General features: G+C 41.7%; 1 protein-coding gene across 1 annotated transcript; it reads right to left on the bottom strand.

The window, feature by feature from the left end:
• Window positions 1-3,555: 3,555 nt before the first annotated feature.
• e2f1 (E2F transcription factor 1) lies at window positions 3,556-20,711 on the bottom strand. The gene is made up of 8 exons (XM_061736821.1): window positions 20,606-20,711; window positions 17,657-18,000; window positions 16,172-16,271; window positions 13,569-13,788; window positions 12,645-12,797; window positions 10,226-10,340; window positions 9,801-10,083; window positions 3,556-6,599 (listed from the first exon to the last, which is right to left on the bottom strand). Exons 2-8 carry the CDS (start codon window positions 17,906-17,908, stop codon window positions 6,358-6,360), a joined length of 1,365 nt encoding a protein of 454 aa, XP_061592805.1. The 5' UTR covers window positions 17,909-18,000; window positions 20,606-20,711; the 3' UTR covers window positions 3,556-6,357.
• Between the last annotated feature and the right edge of the window lie 65 nt (window positions 20,712-20,776).

Raw genomic sequence — 20,776 nt, 5'->3', positions numbered from 1 at the left:
CACAATAAGCAAACAGAGAAGAATGTACACATGCATGAGATAAAATGACAACTTAAATTGGTTTTGTCGGTTTCCTTAGCATCTTTTCACTTTCGGTTTTCAGAGCTATCATTATTATTATCATCATTATTGCTATTATTATTATTTTTATTATTATTACCATTATTATTATTATTATTATTATTATTATTATTATTTTTATTTTGTGTACCCTAATGATACTTCATTTGTTCTTTTTGTATATTCTATTCTGTTAAAAGGTGGGCAAGATCAGCTTTATGCTTCAAGCCCAGACCTTTTCGGTCAAAATAATCACAATGTTGACCAGGGAAAAAACCTGTGTTATCTTGTTTGTTGATTTTTATGTTTGTGATTGACCGAAATAAATACTAACTAACTAACTAACTCTTCAAAAACTGTTCAAACCGAGCTCAAGTGGTACGTGTTAGTTTTCTTTAGGCGCAGCAAATGTTCATATCTGCACATATAAGACCAACATAAACTTCCCCTTCACATATCCAATACTCATGTTCCATCGTTGGTGAGATGGATCAGTGACAGACGGTGGATTATTTACATAAATAATAAATGTGTCCAAGTGTCCTTTCTTTTCTACCTCCGTTTTTTTATTCTATTATATTTATACAGGACTGGTATGACAACAAAATTTCCCCTTAGGGATGAATAAAGTTATCCATCCATCCATCCATCTGTATCCCTACAAAAGGTGATTTTTGTAGGGAGAAGAGCTTTGCTTCACCTTTCCTTCAGTTCTGAACTAGTTTAAAAATTCATGCATACATAGAAAGATTGCATTTTACTGCATGACATTAATATAAACATAAAATATAAAGAGAAACAGGATTCTGTCTCGTCATCAGCACACACCTTTCCTGTGAAAGTTAGATCACAGCTCACTACGCTACCCCACCTTTCCAATGTAAAACGGAAACGGCCTCAGGTTGTGTGACAGGACATTAATCATGTTTCCAAATAATCTGACTGAGGCCGATGTGACGTCAGTCACCCACGTGATCCACCTCCATCACGTTTGGTTTTAAAACTCTTTACACCAGGGGTGTCAAACTCATTTAGCTTGACGGGCCGGATTTGACCAATTTTTTTCTCGCGGGCCGCACGCTGAAAATAACAAAAACGGTGCGAAATGTTTTTTTTTCTAATTCTTTTTTTTTTTACTATTATTATCTAATCCAATATCAGTTTAGTTAATTTTAAAGGAAATATGCACTTTGTTTACACTCTAATTATGTAAAATATATTTCTTTAGGATCTTTTCTTGAAATTTCTCGTTTTTTTCAAATTATGTAAGATACTTTAATATCATTTTACAAAGATAAAGATAAACAGTATGTTTTTTTTATATTTCGCTTTTTCATAGGAAATTTAATTAAAAGCAAAATCTTTCTTATTACATCCGAGAGTGTTTCTTTGTGATTTAGAGATTTTTCCAGTACAATTAAGTGTATTTATTTTTAAAAATTGGCGCGGATATTTACGCCAGTGTGCCGAAAAAGTCAGCACTTCTTTTTTAACAGTTTTACTTTGTCACTATCCTCGAGTCGTATTCAAAACTGAAATTCCCGGAATAAATATCTTCTATCATCTTTTTTAGCAGTGATATTTTTCCTGCGAAAATATATAATAGTAATCAGTTAATAAAAATAAACGACCGTCTGCAAACAAATAAAATCGGCAAATGCATTCTAGAAAACTAAAAAAATGTTGAAAACGGCTCTCTTTGTGGAATAACGATGGATTTGTAGAAGAAATATATTATCGGATATGCTGCGATTCATGGCAATTATTTATGCCTTCCTTTTTTAGTAAATTAACATTTCGGTTTTTTGCGTTGGAAACTTTTCGCGGGCCGCATGAAAACTCTCAGGCCGCACATTTGACACCCCTGCTTTACACCATTCTAATATTCAACTGGCTGGTGACACCGTCATAGGTGCTCCCTTCGCTTCCAACGGTGATTAAAACAAACACTAGACCATTAACAAAATACTGCTAATTACTGTAACACAAGTCGCTCGGGTCAAAATAGTTCAATTTTATTCTCGTCAGAGACAATTTGATACAAAAAAGGGGCACACTGGGACAAATATGCACTTAACATGTACAAACTTGTATTTTTTTAATCCAAAATAGAGCAGAAAAAAAAACCCGAAGAAAAACCAAACAGGATTGATTTAGCTGCTGGGTAAGCCACTTTCCATATGACCAAGTTTTGCTCAACGACTTACAGGCTGGATCAAGTTCAGCGTGTGTCTGCTTGCATCTGAAATTTAATCCAACAACCAAAAAAAGAAAATTCAGAATGAACATTTTTATAGTGTTATAAATGTTGACTGTCAGACTTCTTGAGCGCTCCAGTGACGCCTTGTTTAAGAAAATAAGAAAATGCCTCTTTTATCATACGAACATTACACACACATCTCATTGATTCCAACGACTGGAAAATTATTTTTGAATTTAAGCTGAAGGTGCAAACAAATCCCCCCCCAAAAAAATAAAAAAAACAAAACTACATCCCAAGAAACAGACTAAACCTGATTTAAAGTTATTTTACCTCAAGGCACTGCATTTTTCCTGCAGGGAACCAAAACACACCCAGGGACAAACGGTGTAGACGACGTGAGCTAAAGTTCAGCTGAAGGCAGCGAGAGGCTGAAGCTTTGCGGGGATAAAGGATAAAGGCGATAAATCTTATTAGTTTCCTCCTGTTTTTTTTTTAAGGAAACCAAAATAAAAACCAAACAACAGCAGTAGTTTTAACACATTCGGGTGAGTCTGAGGCACCGAGTAGCGACACACAACCCAGTCAGCAATGTTGCCTGCAACATGGAGAAAAAAAACAACTTACAACCAGTATTACTGAAACCTACGGAAGAGTATAACGGCCATGCAGGAGAAAAAATATTTGGAGACGGGAAGACATTTTTTTTTTTTACTGTGCACTTCGAGAAAAAAGTCGAAATGTCGAATAATGTTGAAATACAATTTCGAGAAAAAAGTTGAAATTTCGCCTTTTTTCTCAACATTTCAACTTTTTTCTCGAAATTGTATTTCAACATTAATCTCGGCATTTCGACTTTTTTTTCGACATTTCAACTTTAGTCACAAATTTTCACTTTTTTCTCAACATTTCGACTTTTTTTTCGAAATTGTACTTCAACATTAATCTCGACATTTCGACTTTTTTCTCTGCATTTCAACTTTTTTCTCAACATTTCGACTTTCTTCTCGACATTTACTTTTTTCTCAACATTTCAATTTTATTCACAAAATTTTTACTTTTTTCTCAACATTTCAACTTTTTTCTCCAAGTGCATAATGAAAAAAAAATCTTCCTCCTCTAAAATATTATTTTTATTTTTCTCCTGCTTGGCCCTAATATTCTTCCGTAGAAACCAGATGAAGGCGGGAAAAGTTAGGCCCGTTACTAAAAAGGTTGCAGGAGGACAGAGACGAGCACGCCCCCAGGTGTTCGGACAAGGGAGTACTTTTTAATTTTCTTTTTTTTTTTTAAAAAAGGGTCGGTGAACTTATTGCCCACTCTTTTAACGGACTTAATTTGACGCCAAAACAGTTTAACACACTTAGTCAAAACGTTAGCACAGCTTATGGTGACTCTGGAATACGTTGCAGTTTTTTGGTTGTTTTTTTTCTAACATTGCATGTGGGGCATAAACTGCTCCGATAACCTGCAGGAGTCGTCGTTTTAATCAATAGTCGCAAGATTATGGAGGTTCCTGCAGGAACGAATGGACCGACAGACAGACGTATGACACGACTGCACAGAAGCAAGTGGATCGATCGAAACATGCATTTCCTCGTCTTGAACACCAGGGGGCGTAGGCGAGGAAAATTGAAAATCAGACGTTATGAAGGAAGAAAACTGTATAAATATATATATTTAGCATATTAAAAGGGGGAAATCAGAAAATTATAAATGTTCTAAAAAGAACTATATTCATAACAAAATACTTCTATTGAACAACTGAATGTTTTATCCAGGATTTTCATGGTTTAAAAACAAAGTCCCTTCCTGACCGACATCAGAAACTCGCTTCTACCATTCTATTAAAATCCTTTTTTTCTTCTTTTTTTTTTACAATTTAAATAAATATGAAATTAAACAAAATTCACACATACACAAACTCACACCAAATAAAATCTTGAGGAATACTTGCAAAAAGCATGTTAGCTTAGATAACTTAAAAAGGGAGGGAGCGGAAAGACATTTGTGTGTACAAGAATATATGAGGTTTAAATTCACCAAGTTAATGACATGATGTACATTTTATTACTGATTTTAACAGAAAATGAGTGAAGAAGCAGCCTATGATGTGACCGCAGGCAGAAAACAAAGAAAGAAAGAATGGATCTTTGAGGGTTACGATAAGATGGATCACTTTTTAACTAGAGGAGTCATTGATTTAAGGCATGAACGTTAACTGAGCTGATATGAAGTGCATATTCTGAGCAGCAACAGGGTGAGCCCTGTCCTGCATTCCTGTCACAAGACCCAAACCTACGAGTTCTTTATCGAACCGACGCCGCTGCACGAGCCTGGGCCCGACCCTCGCAGCGTCCGGGTAATTCGGGGAACTTTCCACTCGCCTGTAGAAGTCTACAGTGGACCTACGCAAACCAACCTAAACAAAAACAACACTGATACACGCTGGCACCACAAACGTTAAGACTTTGTCCCGCTCCGAGCACCTGAGAGTACGGCTGAACGCCCGCTTAACTTTCCTCTTGAACCCACCACCGTAGCTGCAGCGGCCTGATCCGCACTGCGTTTCCTGCACGACGACGACACTCCGCCCAGAATTGTGTTAATAAATTATTCTAGTGAAACCAGCCAATTAACAAAAACATGGGGTTTTTTTTGTTAAAAAGAACCAAGATGGCTCCAGAATTGACGTACGGAAGAGAGGAAGAGGGCCAGGCAGGAGAAAAATAAAAATAATATTTTAGAGGAGGAAGATTTTTTTAATCATAATGCACTTCGAGAAAAAAGTTGAAAATGTAGAGAAAAAAGTCGAAATGTCGAGAAAAAAGTTGAAATGTCGAGATTAATGTTGAAGTACAATTTTCAAGAAAAAAGTCGAAATGTATTTCAACTTTATTCTCGAAATGTCGACATTAATCACGAAATTTCAACTTAATTGACGAAATTTCAACTTTTTTCTCGAAATTGTATTTCAACATTAATGTCAACTTTTCAACTTTTTTCTCGACATTTTGACTTTTTTCTCCAAATTGTACTTCAACATTAATCTCGAAATTTCAACTATTTTCTCGACATTTCGACTTTTCAACATTTCGACTTTTTTCTCGAAGTGCACAATAAAAGAAAAAAAATCTTCCTCCTCTAAAATATTTTTTCTCCTTCATGGCCCTAATACTCTTCCGTACTGACGACACCACCTTCGATCAACAACGTTTTACTGCAAAATCGACTAAAATGTTTTAGAGCACCTCCAGACTAACGTGAAATAGTTTACAAAAGCAAAAATGATCATTAAATCATTTTTAGTATCTGGTACAATTTGTTTAATTTGACCAAATTCACCAGAAAGTTCTGCTCGAGGGGCCCTGGATCGCTCTACCTGCTTCCTGTCTACCGACTTTCTCAATAAAAGGCCACTAGCGGCACAAAAAAACAAAAAAAAAAAGTTCTGCTGTAGAAATTTTGACCGGAGTGACCAGAGACGACAAATTGCAGCTTATTAACACAATTCCAGTTTTCTAAAGTTATTTGTGATGGAAAAAAACGTTCCCTTTTGTTTCCTGCTCGCGACGTTCTTCATCATTGGGTCGGTATCAGTTAAGGCTCGTTTCCCCAACTTGCAGAAAAGACCCTGAAACGGGGGGTTTTAAGAGTCTACGGGTGAAATCAGAGTTTAGGAAACTAACCACATGCCCCCCCCCCCACACACACACACACACACACACACCTCCACTATCCAATTACATTAAAAACATGAACAACATCCAAAACCTCACTTGGTACAAAATATCAAAATAACATTCATATAAATAATTTAAATAGCTATACTAAAGCTAAACTCTCGCTCTAAAATTTGAAAATGTCAAACAAGTGCTGATGATTCTTTTTTTTTTCTTCTCTCTTTCTGTACAATTTCAGGGTAATTTCTAAATGTAGTTTGGGTTGGTGTTTCGGGGATCGACGGCGGCCACGGCACACACACTCTCCCAAAGCCCGCGGTTATAAAAACAAACATCAGTCCAGAAAACGTTGGTTCCCAGCGCTCCTTGAGAGCGGTTTACCACCGTCCCTCCTCCTCCTGCTCCTCCGTCTATCTATCCGTCCCCCAGAACGTGCGACAGCTCGTCGAAGTCGCAGTCGAACAGTTCGCTGATTCCCTCGTGGTCCTCCAGTCCAAAGTGGTAGTCGTGGCCGTGGGGGGGCGACAGGTTGATGAAACTGTCCAGCGGGAGCGGCAGGCCGTCTCCGTTCAGGAAGTCCGAGGACGACAGGGGCGACAGGTCGAAGTCGGCGATGTCCCCGAGGCTGGAGAACGGGTCGCCTCCCAGCAGCGATTCTGGCACGGGAAGCAGAAGGTGAAAAACAGCCCAAGACAAAGAATCAATGACGATCTGAAACTTCTGATTATTATTAGGGCACGAGCACTGAGTGCGAAGGCCCTATTGTATCTGTAGGAGTTCTCGTTCTTAATTCTTTCGACAAAATGAGGGCCTTTTTTCCCCCTAAACGTGCCCCAAAAGTCACCAAATTTTGCACGCAAGCCAGGCCTGGCGGAAAATTTGATATTTGCATTAATGGGCGTGGCCTAACGGCTCAACAGCGCCCCCTAGAAAACTTTGTGCCTCAAGCCCCTCAATATTGTTTGATGTACATGCACGAAAATCGGTACACACGTCATGTCGCAACTTAAAGAAAAGTCTCTTGGCGCCATAGCCGAAACCGAACAGGAAGTCGGCCATTTTTTGATTTAATCGTGTAATTTTGGCGCAATTCATGCCATTTCTTCGGCCGTTAATGCGGCCCGAACCGTAACGTGCATCCAGGTGTGTTATACATCAAAATGTGCGTCTCGATCCTGCGACGACGCGCATTACTTTTCTCATTCAAAAGAGTTACCGTGGCGACGCTAGACGCCAAAAAGCGCGCCCCCCCCTTCATCTGATTAGTCCATATTTGATAGTTCCTACTTTCTGCCATAACTTTTGAATGGTTTGACATAAAGAGTCATGGGTGGTGTCATCGGACTTCGTTTTGAGTCCTTGGCCCGTTCATCGCTGCTTGCAGCTTTAATTACTTTTGTCTTTTTTTTTTTAACCAGACAACACAAATATTTAGCTTATTTATAATATCGAGCCGATGACTTTCCAACAATGGCTTAAAAAGTGATGAATCCATATTCCCCGACTAACGTCAACTCCGCTGGTGCTTTACGTAAGAGATGAGGTCGTACGTTAGTGTTGTTTTTGTCAGCCTGTTTCAATTTTAGCTTTAGTCTAATCTTTGGGTCGAGCTATCATTTTAGTTTTTATTAGTTTAAGTCATGTAAGTCACATTCTCCTTTTAGTCGCGTCAAGATTCAGTCAACTAAAAGTCTGAGCATTTTAGTCTTATTTTAGTCAGAATTGTGCAGGACCATTTTAATCTAGTTCTAGCCAAACCCATTTTACAATTCAAAAAAGGTTATCTTTTGGCTTCGCCAGAGGCACTCATTTTCCGGACAAAACTTCGGCGCGTAACTAGTACCGCAGCTTTGAGAAACCGCGAAAAGTAAAAACGTAGAAACGTGCGCCTTAAGCGGCAATCGTTGGCTATGACTTTTATTAGCGATTGGCATGCGGCATGCGCTTTTAGCGCCATCCGGAATGCATTGGGAGAAGTTTGGGGCCTCACCACTCGCACGCGGTTACTCGAAAAATTATGAACCAATTTAGAAAGTTGTAGGATCTCAATTTAACTACAGTACTGTGGATTTTCAGAGCGATGGCACTAATAGTTTTTGCACGAAGTGCAAAAACATTTCCAAATTTCCAAACTAATGGGGAGATTTTCCCATGTAATTGAATGGGGCAGAATGTCACACTGTGGCTGGAAGGAGGTTGGAAAAACTCCAAATTCACCTTTTTTCTGAGTCACGTATCTTTCTCATACTTGCACGTAGAACTGTCATTCAAACTTCAAAACGGAGGAAAACTTCTCTTCTCTCTACAAACCTGACACTGTTTTTTCCTAAAATGTACACTTTTCAAGATATGAGCGCTCAAGCGAGGACTAGAAATCACTTTTTGGTCAAATCTAGAGTGAAGTTCTAATTTTTTAGAGTGAGAGAAACATTCAAAAAATGACCATAATTTTTATTTGTAACTCGAGCTCACGGCCGAAACCGTAAAAGCTGGACAAATAATTTTTGGTCAAAATGTAGACATAGGTGTTGAGATTCATAAAATGTGACTTTGACAGGCGGGGTATGCACAAAATTCAAACGGGGGGGCTAACAGCCACGCAAATTCCTGCCTCGGTCTCCATTGACTGCAATGTAATACAAAAAATAAAAAAGTTTTCTTCAAAAAAATCTCACTTTGTTTTCGAACTGCCGTTACTAACACATTTTAAGGAATATCTGAATAAAATTAAGATTGTCAGAATCTGCTGGGTTCTGTGTCTCTCACGATGTCTTTATTTTTCTGCTAGGAGCTACGGTTTTCTGACAAATGAGTAATTTCAGAACTTCTCACAAGGCAAAAGCTGGGGTTTTCTCAAAGCGAACCCGGAACATTCCTCATTTCGAGGTTCTTGTTGCCCCTAGCAACCAGAGCACAGCTGTTGACTGATTAGACTGAGCCAGACTGGTCACATGACTCAATCAGTACAGGTTTCATATACTTTAACCTGGAAAATGGAGAAATCTGAACCCTGACCTTTTGACCTTAGATGATCAACAGTCCTGCTGGGAACCGGTTCATGGGATATATATGTATATTATTATACATATAAATATTTACATTTGTATATTATATATACAAATTAGCCCCGCCCCTTCTTCTGATTGGCCGATATGTTATAGTCCAATATCTTTTGAATGGTTTGACATAGAGAGTCATGGGTGGTGTCATTGGACTCGGTATCGAGTCTTTGACCTTCATTGGTGCAAATTAGCCCCGCCCCTTCTTCTCATTGGCCGATAAGTTATAGTCCAATAACTTTTGAATGGTTTGACATAGAGAGTCATGGGGGTGTCATTGGACTCGGTATTGAGTCCTTCACCTTTATTGCTTGTAAAATGTACACAAATGTGCAGCAGCCCGCCGTGGAACTCTCGAAATTTCTGCGAGGAAATTGTCTAGTTTGAGTTTACAACATTTATTTTTCCGCATTTCTCCCCGTCTTTTTCTTTTCCAACGAGGACGTGACGTCACCCAGCAGCAGAACTAAACCAGAGGAAACTACTGGAAACATGGACATTAAGGATCTTTGTTAGAACATTTCGTCTCGTTTTGGTCAACGAAAATTAAGACACATTTTAGCAGAGTTTTTATTTTGTAATCTACATTTTACTCTCGTTTTTATTCCATTATATATTTAATCATCGTTATCGTCACATGACCAGCATTTTCGTTGCGTCTGGTCTCGTTTTCCTCAGGTGATAAAAGGTTCATTGACAACGATATTTAGTCATAATTTTCGTTGACGCAAGCAACTTTATCGTACGTTTGACCTTTGACCTTTAACTAGAAATTAACCCAGGAAGGAGAAGCCGTACCTGCGTCTCCGGCCAACGCCAGCCCCGAAGCTTCCTGCTGGGACGACGCCGTCACCGTGGAGGATGTGGACGCCGGCGACGAGAACCCGGCTTCCTGCGGCGCCGTGCTCGTCGGATGCGAGTGGTCCGGGGTCGCCGCGGGAGACGGGGCGAGGGCGGGGTCGGCGTCGCTGTCCTTGGACGGGCTGTTTCCCGTCACGGGGCTGCAGACGCCGGAGTTGTCGTCCGGACAGAGGAACACGTCGATGGGACCCTGCGTGCTCTTCAGTGACACCTGGTATCCCTGACGGACGTGAGGTGACACAGAACACGCCGTTAGGTGGAAGATTATGGAGCCAAATCAAGGCCAAAAGTTTTGGCTTTGATTTGGCTCCATAGAAGATTAGAGACGGGGGGGGGAAGAAATGCGTGATAAAAGGCTTCACCTCGCTGGGCTCGGACACCTGCATCTGCGTCTCGGGGGGGGCTCGGATCACCATGACTAGGTGGTCCGGAGACTCAAACGACTGCCGCAGGTCCTGGCAGCGCACGTAACCCAGCGTGAGGAGCGCCGCTGTTAAGGATCAGCTCAGTTCCACAGTTTACCGACGTTCAGACCCTCAAACAGTCAGGTGGGGAGTTTGACCCCGTTAACACTTGAAATAAAGTCCAAGAGGGTTTACTTTGTAAAAAATATCACTCGTGGGAACGCTGGAAGACAAGAATTTTACTCTAAATAACATGTTTGCTCTACGTTGGTTTAAATCATATCTATCTGACAGGTTCCAGTTTGTTCATGTACATGAGGTTTCTTCAGAACAGTCAAGGGTCTGTTATGGCGTTCCGCAGGGTTCAGTGCTAGGGCCAATCTTGTTCAGTTTATACATGCAGCCGTTGGGAAGTATAATCCAGAATCACGGCATACACTTTCATTGTTATGCTGATGATACGCAGCTCTACTTGTCTATGAAGCCGGATGAGACAGAACCGTTGGTTAAACTTCAGGCATGTCTTAGGGACATCAAGGACTGGATGTCCAGAAACTTCTTGCTTCTAAATTCAGATAAAACAGAGGTTATCATTCTTGGTCCAGAGCATTTTAGGAAGGGATTAGATGGTGTTGCGATGGCTTCCAGTACAACTGTGAGAAACCTTGGTGTTATTTTCTATCAGGATTTGTCGTTTAAACCATATGTTAATCAGGTTTATATAATAGCATTTTTCCATCTCCGTAATATTGCAAAGATTAGGAAAATCCTCTTGCAGAGTGATGCAGAAAAACTAGTTCATGCGTTTGTATCTTCTAGACTGGATTACTGTAATGTGTTGTTACCAGGATGTCCAAGTAATTTGCTGAATAGGCTCCAGCTGATCCAAAATGCAGCAGCGCGAGTGCTGACAGGAATTAGCAGGAGAGACCACGTCTCTCCAGTGTTAGCGTCGCTCCATTGGCTACCCGTAAAATTCAGAATCCAATTTAAAGTTTTATTACTTGCATATAAAGCCCAAAACGGCTTAGCTCCGCAGTATTTACAAGATTTGATAGTGCCTTATGTTCCTGGCAGAGCTCTCCGTTCTCAGAGTGCAGGTTTACTCGTAGTTCCTAGAGTATCTAAATGTAGATTTGGAGGGCGGGCGTTCTGCTATCAGGCACCATTACTTTGGAACCAACTTCCAATCTGGGTTAAGGAGGCTGACACCACCCCCACCTTTAAAACTAAACTTAAAACATTTCTGTTTAGTAAAGCCTATAGTTAGTGTTTAGTAAACCTCTAGCTGGTGTTGGTAAATCTCTAGGTAGTGTAAACTTTAGTGTGTTAGAGTCAGTAGTCATAGTTGCAGCTATAGAACAAGACTATAATAGTTAGTCTCAAATATAGCTTTGCGGTAGATATGCTGCTATAGGCTTATGCTGCAGGGGGGCACCGACATGATCCGCTGGGCGGTGCCTCTCACGCTTCTTCTCCTCTCCTTTTCCCTTTCTCTCTTTTCCACTTCCATTTTTATAAATGTCTCATAGCTATCGTTTTGTCCATCGCTCCTGTAGTTTCTTGTGCTGGCCCCCCTTTTTTCTCTTTTGTGCATGTTTGCAGGCCGGGGCCTCGGGAGCTGCGTTCTGGCCTGCGGCCCCGGTCCCCCCCCCCCCCGTTGCTGCTTCCACCTGCCTACGTGGATGTCTGCTGTGTGCTGCCGACGTCCGCCCCCCCCCCTCTGGTCATCCCGCTGCTGCTTCCACCTGCCTGCTGTGCTGCTGACGTCCCCGACTCCCCCAGTCTGGCCTTCGGCAGGAGGGTCACCCCTTATGAGCCTGGTCCTGCTCAAGGTTTCTTCCTCCTAAAGGGGAGTTTTTACCTGCCATTGTTTATGTAATAATTGCTCGGGGGATTATATTTATATTTATATTTATGTTCATGTTCTGGATCTCTGGAAAGCGTCTAGAGACAACATCTGTTGTATTAGACGCTATATAAACAAAATTGAATTGAATTTGATCATATAAAAAAAAAAAAAAATCATGACGCCTGCTTTCTGATTGGTGGAAAAGCAAAAAAAGTGTTTGGCAACTCCTCGTCTGTTTGGAGAGAGGAACGATGTGGCGGTACAAGAGAGAGAACAAGTTTTGAGACACTCCGACAAGAGGAGGAGAGACATCTGGACGCGTCGGGGCTGATGTGAACTTGAGCTGGTAGGAAATATAATTCTAGCAGCACAAATAATTTGCGTTTTGACACCTGATTTAGTTTTTTGGGTGAAATCCAAACAAACTTCAGATATAACGTAAAAAGTCTATAAAATGTCGCCTCTCCGGCTATGCCCTACTCTGCTCCTCGTCACGCTCACGTCATTTGGCTCAGAAAAGGATATTTCTTGTTCTGCGGTTCCTCTGTGAGGAGCCGCAGCTGCAGGTTGCACTTGGAGATGAGCTCGTCCAGATGCTCCTCGGCCTCGGTGAGCTCGCACACTTCCCTCTGCAGCTCCTTGTGGCGGGAAACCAGCGTGGCGTCGATCCGGTTACCGCTGAGGAGCAGCAGGGACACGGAGTCATTTGGAGAGTCCAAGCTTTAAATCCACGTTCAGTTCTACTTGTGAGCTGCTACTGGCCTCGATGGAGAAAGTTCTTTTCAACCATCTTTTTCATTAATAGCTTCAAAAATAAGAAAAGTCAAATTTTTCCTACGAGCTTTATTCTCATCTAAAGCAAAATAACTCTCCAAGTCTTGAAACGAGGCGACTGGATTCCTTCTCTTTTGGCACTTTTCCACTAGTACCTACTCAGCTCGGCTCGCCTCCGCTTGGTTTGGTTCTTTTCCACTAGGGGTCTAACATGCCAAGTAGATACTTTTCTGTAACTATTCTGCCGAGGTTCTAAGCGGCTAAGTTGGGCTGTGATGTCATCACACTACAGGCCACCGATTGGTCGGGGGGTCTCGACTTTTTTCTCGAAATTTCGACTTGTTTCTCGAATTTTCGACTTGTTTCTCAACATTTCAACTTTTTTATCAACATTTCGCCATTTGGCTTCATTCTAAGGCTTATACAAGACTTCATTTTTTGCGGTTCCAGACATATTTGTTTTTTGTGTTTTTTGTCCAATATGGCTCTTTCAACATTTTGGGTTGCCAACCCTGCCCTAAGTCAACCTGTTTGTTCACTTATTTTATTTTTATTTATTTAAATTCTTTTTTTTTTTTTACTTCCTTTATTGTTGGAAAAAAACTTGTTTTTCACCGTGACCCGGATCACCGGGGGTCCACACCGCGGCGGCCGGCGGTTTCCTCTCATACTCACAGCCACTGGATGTTGTTCTTGGACTTCTTGGAGATGAGCTGGATTCCCTCCAGCACGTTGGTGATGTCGTAGATGCGTCTCTTCTGCACGTCCAGCACCTGCGAGGCCCAGTTCAGGTCCACCACGCCGTCGGCCGACTGCGACAGCAGGTTCAGGAAGCGCTTGGTGGTCAAGTTCAGGGACGTGTCGTAGCGGGACTTCTCGTTGGTGCTGCGGGGAACTGGAACGACACGGAGCAGGTCCGAGGTTAAGAACCCTCTCAGGAAAGAGGCCGAAGGCCTCGTCGCCTCACGAGTCCACGGACCGGCCGGTCGCCACGGCCTGCTGCCGTTCCCATTACCCAGCAGCCACCTGGGGCGTCACCAACACGCCGCTCCCTGTACGCGTCCGTTTGTAACGTTGCATCTCGTTTTACATCGTTATTTGTGCAGAAGGTGAATGTACAAACCACAGCACGAAGAAACTAACATGCAGTCAATAACCCTTTTCTAACCTGAATATTATCAATAACCCGGTTTTTCACGGCCATGTAAACACCAATAACCCCTTTGAATAACCTGAATTTGCTCATATTCGGGTTTTTAAAAACCCCAATATGACCGCTGGGTTACTCCTTTTAAAACCTGAATATTGGGTCATGTAAACGCCAAACGGAATATCCCCATCAAACGGAACATGAATTTGTTTTCTGCACATGTTCTGTTCACAAGGAATCCTGGTCTTTTGAGTCCAGGAAGTTCTTATAAACACGGAGAAACCAAGACCAGGAGGAGACTAATCACTTCATAAATGTAATGAAGGATATGAACATTTCTGCATTTGTAGACGGTAGAAAGTACCGGGATAGAAGATTTACAAGAAGGTGAGCGAAAAGTTGTGCGAAGCAGCATTTTTTTTGAATTTGGATACAGGAAGAAGAAGCAGAAATGACGGTAATTGCATCATCACGTTCTCCGTGCGTCGCTGGTTTGATCCAGATATCCAGAATGATTAATTACCATGTAAACGGAATATTCCGAATGTTTCAGAATATTAGCAATAACCCGAATTTTGACTAAATGTAAACGCAGTCAGTGTAACGTGTATTTTTGGGGGCTTATATTGTCATGCATGCTAAACGCAGCACACCACTGCTGTCTCATCAACTCAGGGTTGACTACAACAGATGAGTCCCAAGCTGTCAGAGCTTCTCTCTGAGGCTGGAAACAAAGTCTTAGCAGCTTCGGCAGAAGATTATTACAGATAAAAGTCTTGTTTTCTGCAGGGGCGTGTTGTAGGATCTGGCAACCGCGTTGCCAGATCCTCGCCTCTCAGAATGACAGTTGGCAGATACATTTCCTCTTTATTTTTATGCGTTTAAAGTGCTCTTTCTGGACTCATCGTCCCGTTCTCGACGACCAGACACTCCCACGGTCTACAAACCAGAGGCTTCCAGATGTTACAAGATCCAAATGAAAACAGAAGTGATGGAGCATTTGCCTGGAAGCTGCAGAGGAGCTCAGCTCCCAGACGAGTTCATCTCCAAGCTGAAACACCCGTCTTCCCCTCGACTTCCAACCGAGAGCAGACTACAACCAGACAGACGTCGCTGCTCTTATTTATATTTGACTTCTTATCGGCTCGTTTGTTGTGTTTGTGTGTTTAAATCCCTGCTCGTCATTTTTAATCTATGACTTCATCTGACTGTCAAGGACTTTGATCAACTTCATTGTTTTAATTCGCTGGATACATAAACTTGACCTCTGACATCCCATGAGCCTTTATGTTTCCGCTGCTTGGGGGTTGTCGTGACAACTGCAGTGACGTCACCTCTGGCCCATCGGATACTGTGGATGCGGACGGTTTAAAAGTCTAGACATTGAACAGAAAACGACAACCTCGCCATACGCTCATGTCAGTACGGTATGTTGCTGAGAATGTAATGTATGTAATTTAATTTACTTTCAACCAACATCCACGAGGACGAAATCCAACAAGTTTCAGATATCTGCCTGGAAAAGTGAAACGGAACCATGTATTCAACTTCCAACCATAAATATAAGTAAGTTTAAGAAAACTCAAATATCCTATCTCAAAAAATTACAATATTCTGGAAATCTTAATCTTAAACTGTAAGCCATGATCAGCAATATTAAAATAATAAAAGGTTTGCAATATTTCAGTTGATTTGTAATGAATCCAGAATGTATGACATTTTTGCATTACAGAAAATAAAGGACTTTATCACAATATTCTAATTTTCTGATACAGTCCTGTGAATTTTCCAGACCAGCAAACTGCCGGAACATCTGCTTTTCCAGATGTCTGATGACCAGGTCATGGAGGGCCTGACTGCAGATTAACCTTTTAAATCCTACAGGGGCGGATGGGATGGATCTTTGTATCGACCACTTTTTTTCCTTTGGTTTCGTTCTTGTTAAATAAACAACCGGCGGGTTAAAGGTCGTACACAGCTGTTGGACTGATTAGATAACATTTGCCTCACAGCACGTCCCACTACAATCAGATGATTTTTATTACGCTTTTAAACCCCTCCATTAAAGGGGGCGGGGCTTACTCCTGCAGATGTACCTGTATTCAGGTGTAATGTTTTTATCTCGTACCTCTGGGCGGAGCCGGCGTGGAAGGCGGGGCCTGGCCGGTCGATGGTCGGGTGGTGCTGACGTACTGGTGGTCGCTGTCCAGGTCCAACTTCCGCTTCACCTAATGAAAAACACGCCATTGAAGAAAAATAAAACAACTAGAAAATTTCATGAAATTTTGATATGGGCATGCCCTACCGCCCATTCGTCCCCTCTCGCTGCTTTGGTTTGGGGCTGTAGTGGTTGTGTTTAGGGTGGTTCTATGTCAGTTTGAGGTGTTTTTACGCTTGTATTTCATTCATTCCTGTGCTCCCAATAGTTATTAATGGGACGCACTTTTTGGCATCTAGCGTTGCCACGGTAACACTTTTGATTGAGAAAAGTAATGCCCATCGAGGCAAGATGGAGACGCATCTAACGATGTATGCCATGCATGGGTGCACGTTCTGGTTCAGACTATGTTAATGGATAGGTTTTTTTTTCACCGTGGTAAAAAACCCCATCCGAATGAATGGGGCCATTTGGCCTGGATTTTGACATAAAATTTCCTTAAATCACAGCTTCATGAAATTTGAATATGTTGAAGTCCACAGCGTGCCGAGTCGGGGAACCTTTGTACGATGTCTCTACGATAATCTGTTGCCTAGCAACAAGCGTCCAAAGTGAAATGGAAATAAAAAAAAAAAAAGAAAGGTAAATATCGCAAAAACTGTAATAACTGGCATAATGAGGTTGTACGGTCCTTTAGTGCCAATCGGGCCGAGTGTTTGAACAGATCCAGGGAGGAAACAGAGACGGATGAAATCGGTTTTATTTTTTCCCACATTCCGTTTTTATTTCTTCCATTTTCGGTCTATTTTGATTTTAATTTTTGAGCATTTGGTTTTTAGCATTTTTTGCAAATGTAACCCCAAGACAGTATATAAAGTAATGAAATATAGACAATTTATGCAATTATAACCTAACACTTTAATGTTTTCATACCTTTAAACATATTTAAAGGCAAAAACATGGCACCAGTTATTCTCCTGTCCAACAAAACATTCCTTTTTTGGGGATAAACAAAAAAATAACCAAAAGTTGTAATGTAATGATGAAAAAAAAAACACATAAATACATTTTTTTTTAAAATCTATCTTTAGACATATGAATCGATTTTTAGGAATTAATATGAGAATCTATTTAGAATTGGGAAATCGATTTTTTCAACGCAGGCCTAGTACAGACACTGCAGAATTTGGTTGCTTTCCTCCTTCTCTGAGTTGGCAGACTGAGGGGAGACACTTTATATATGTTAAAGCAAGAAAAAACCTGTTTTTCATAATAGGTCCCCTTTAAGAAAATAAAACTGAATGAGTGATGAAGCCCACACTGAAACACGTGGCGCTTTGAAGCAACAGGTGGAGAGATTTCAAGCAACTGCTGCAAACATGTGAAACTTCTCATGTAACCACTTCCCTCCACCCTGATGCTGTTTCACTTCCATCTCAACCCCCTCATCCTCACCGGGGGTCGTCCCAGCGGCGGCCTCCGCCGGTCCTGGCCCGCGGCCTCGGCGGGGCCCTGGGGCGTGGCGAACAGCAGGATCTCCCCGGTGCTGCTGGGGGCGCTGGCCGGGTGCAGCCCCTCATTGCTGGGGCTGGTGATGATCACGATCTGGTGCTCCTCGCCCAGGTCGATGCTGCCCGAGTTCAGCAGCGTCTCAAAGTCCGCCAGCAGGTCCTCGGATGTGTGGCCCGTGATCAGAGTCTCTGACATGTCGGCGCGGGGCCGGCGTGGCCCCCGTGGTCGGCGCTGGGAGGTGACGGAGGTGCAGACGGGTCACCGTCAGCACCAGCTCTCCTGCTGATCTGTCAACGCGTGACACAAAAGTGAAAGAGCTGGTGAGAGCTCCAGGGCAGACGGGACATTTCCCTCAAGCGTCCCGTCCCCCCCAACCGTGCAGAAGCAGGAGATCACTAACAATCTGAGCAGAGGTGTCAAAAGTATTCACATTCATTACTCAGGTAGAAGTATAGGTCCATGTACTTCGCGGCCATCCGTTTTTTGTTTTGAAATGACAAAATAAAAATAGAGAGATAATCCGTTTCCCATCTTTTGTTTTGATAATAAAAAACGGAAAACGGATCGTTATCCATTATCCGTTATCCATTATGCGATTTCATTGATGTGTTTGAAAATCGAAATTGGGAATTAAAACAGTGAGTGGAAAACTCTTTTCTCTATTTCCTATTTGTTTCCAAGGATACTGAAAACAAGGATTGGACAAATGGGGGGATTGCACATGCGCAGTAATAAATGAAGAAAGTTGTTTCTGGTTCTTTTGTTGATCAGATTGAAAATTAACAGTTTTAGATTTTTTTTAAAGTTGAAACAGAAAATAAATCAAATATGAAACCTGGGAGTGAAAAATGAGTTTAATCTGTAATCTGTCTGCACTCCGTCATGAAACTGCAGTGATGTTGTGACAGTCCGTTCAGCTGCAGCGTCCAATCAATAATCAATAACATGTACTGAACTCTAACATACTGGAAACGAATAGGAAATAGAGAAAAGAGTTTTCCACTCGCTGTTTTAATTCCCAATTTCGATTTTCAAACACATCAATGAAATTGGATAACGGATAACGGACAACAATCCGTTTTCCGTTTTTTTTATTACCAAAACAAAAGATGGGAAACAGATTATTTTGGATTATTTCTCTATTTTTATTTTGTCATTTCAAAACAAAAAACAGATGGCCGTGAAGTCCACGGACCCCTCATGACGACGCCGAGATGATGAACCAAAGGGTTCTGGGAAACGGATAATTTGGTTCTGATCAGAGTCTCTAGGAACTAACAGGACTAAGATGAGCGACCTCTGAAAAGCGGGCGGCGCTCAAGTTAAGGAATAACTCACTGTGATATATAAAAATGTTTTATTTATAACTGGAATGCAGCAACTGAGACAAAGTTGGTGTGAAAAACGAATGTATGAGGATGACGAGGCGGTGCGTCCCGTCGCCTGACGCTGTCCAACCCTCCGGGCTCAGAACCAGAGCCCAGAAAGATTGATCAACTGCGTAATTATGTGAACATCATTAAGCATTGCTCCTTTTGGTTTTTTTCCCTCTATATCTAAACTAAACCACTGTCACTCTCCTGTATATGAAAATAAGTTGTAAATGGTGTCAATAACAATATTTCTTTTTTAAAAGAGAAGTTTTAATAAGAAGTTTATGGTAATGCTCTATTTTCTTTTCCATGTTTAATTCCTGATGTACATGAAAGATGTGTAATATAGAAATTGTCACCTTAATAAATTAAATAAAATATGCTTTTGTGTTGGTGTCTTGAATAAAGCAATTAAAAAAAAAAGGTAAAAAGTTAATGCTCCTTGTATCCTGAATTTAAGTGCCACGTTAGATTCTCTTCAGAGGTAAATTAACTTCTGTTTCAAAACAAAAAACAGATGGCCGCGAAGTACACGGACCAGTATAGATACTAGAGTTTAAAAATACTCCTGTAGAAGTTTTTTACTCAAGTAAAAGTATTAAAGTACTGGTTTCAAAACTACTTAAAGTATAAAAGTAAAAGTAATGTAAGGGGGAAAAAGCCATTAAGGACAAAAGCCATTGAAAATGAATGTATCTTAGTATAATGTAAATATATTAAAGAACCATATATGTGTACTATTGAGCATTAACATGTGTTTCAGAGAGCAGGAGATATGATGACTATAAGTATTGTAATGGTGCAAAAAGTCATCAGCAGGAGAACAAACTAACAATCTGAGTGGATTCTACCCCCTGGAAACCCCGAGCTGAGTGAAATTGAGGCTGAAACATCAACACATCAACACAGGATGTTACTCCTAAACAGGAAATCTGGCAAATGCAAGTAACGTTGCTAAAAAGCCCTGCTACCTCTGCATCCAAAAGGCTCAGAAAACCCGAAATACTTGCAAGGGAAAGGGCAGAGACAAGGCAAACAGAGCAGGGAGTGTGTTAATCTGCAGATGATTGAGATCTTTTGTTTTTCTGCTGTCGGGAGCGCGCACAGAGGCCTCATGCCCGAGCGGGGCTAAAGCCTGATTTATGGTTCTGCGTCAAATCGACGCGCGTAAGGTACGCGGCGACGCACAACGTACGGTGTGCGTCGCCGCGTACCCTACGCGCGTCGATTTGACGCAGAACCATGAATCAGCTTAACTGCGCTAGCTCGGCCAAAAAACACCCAAATAAGTTCACCAAAACCCCCAAAACAGCAGCTCAAACCTGGCTACAAATGCAAATCTGTCCCAGACACGCCTGGTGGTGAAACTTTACAGCAGCTTACAGGCTAAAACAAGGTTAAACAAGCACAGGCCGGCACAGGCAGCAACCGGACAAACTGGGGAGCAAAAAAAGCAAAAAAGCTCGAAATATACTAAATATTTTTTAAAACGCCGGGGAATGGTGGTGGGGGTGCTCACCGCGGGGGGAGTCCGTCTGCCAAACCGCCATCCGGACGCCGCTGTCGGCTGGTATTGTTGTTATTGTCTCAGCTGATTCGGATCTAAACAAGCCCCGGACGGGTTTTCGCGCGAAATCTTTTTTGCCGCGAAACCGTCACGTGACCACGGCCGGCGCTTGTCATTGGTCGG

Source organism: Cololabis saira, chromosome 12 (genome assembly GCF_033807715.1).
Source record: "Cololabis saira isolate AMF1-May2022 chromosome 12, fColSai1.1, whole genome shotgun sequence".
Classification (NCBI taxonomy): Eukaryota; Metazoa; Chordata; class Actinopteri; order Beloniformes; family Belonidae; genus Cololabis; species Cololabis saira.
The sequence above is the reverse complement of the archived record's forward strand: the minus strand, read 5'-3'. Positions and strand labels throughout refer to the sequence as shown.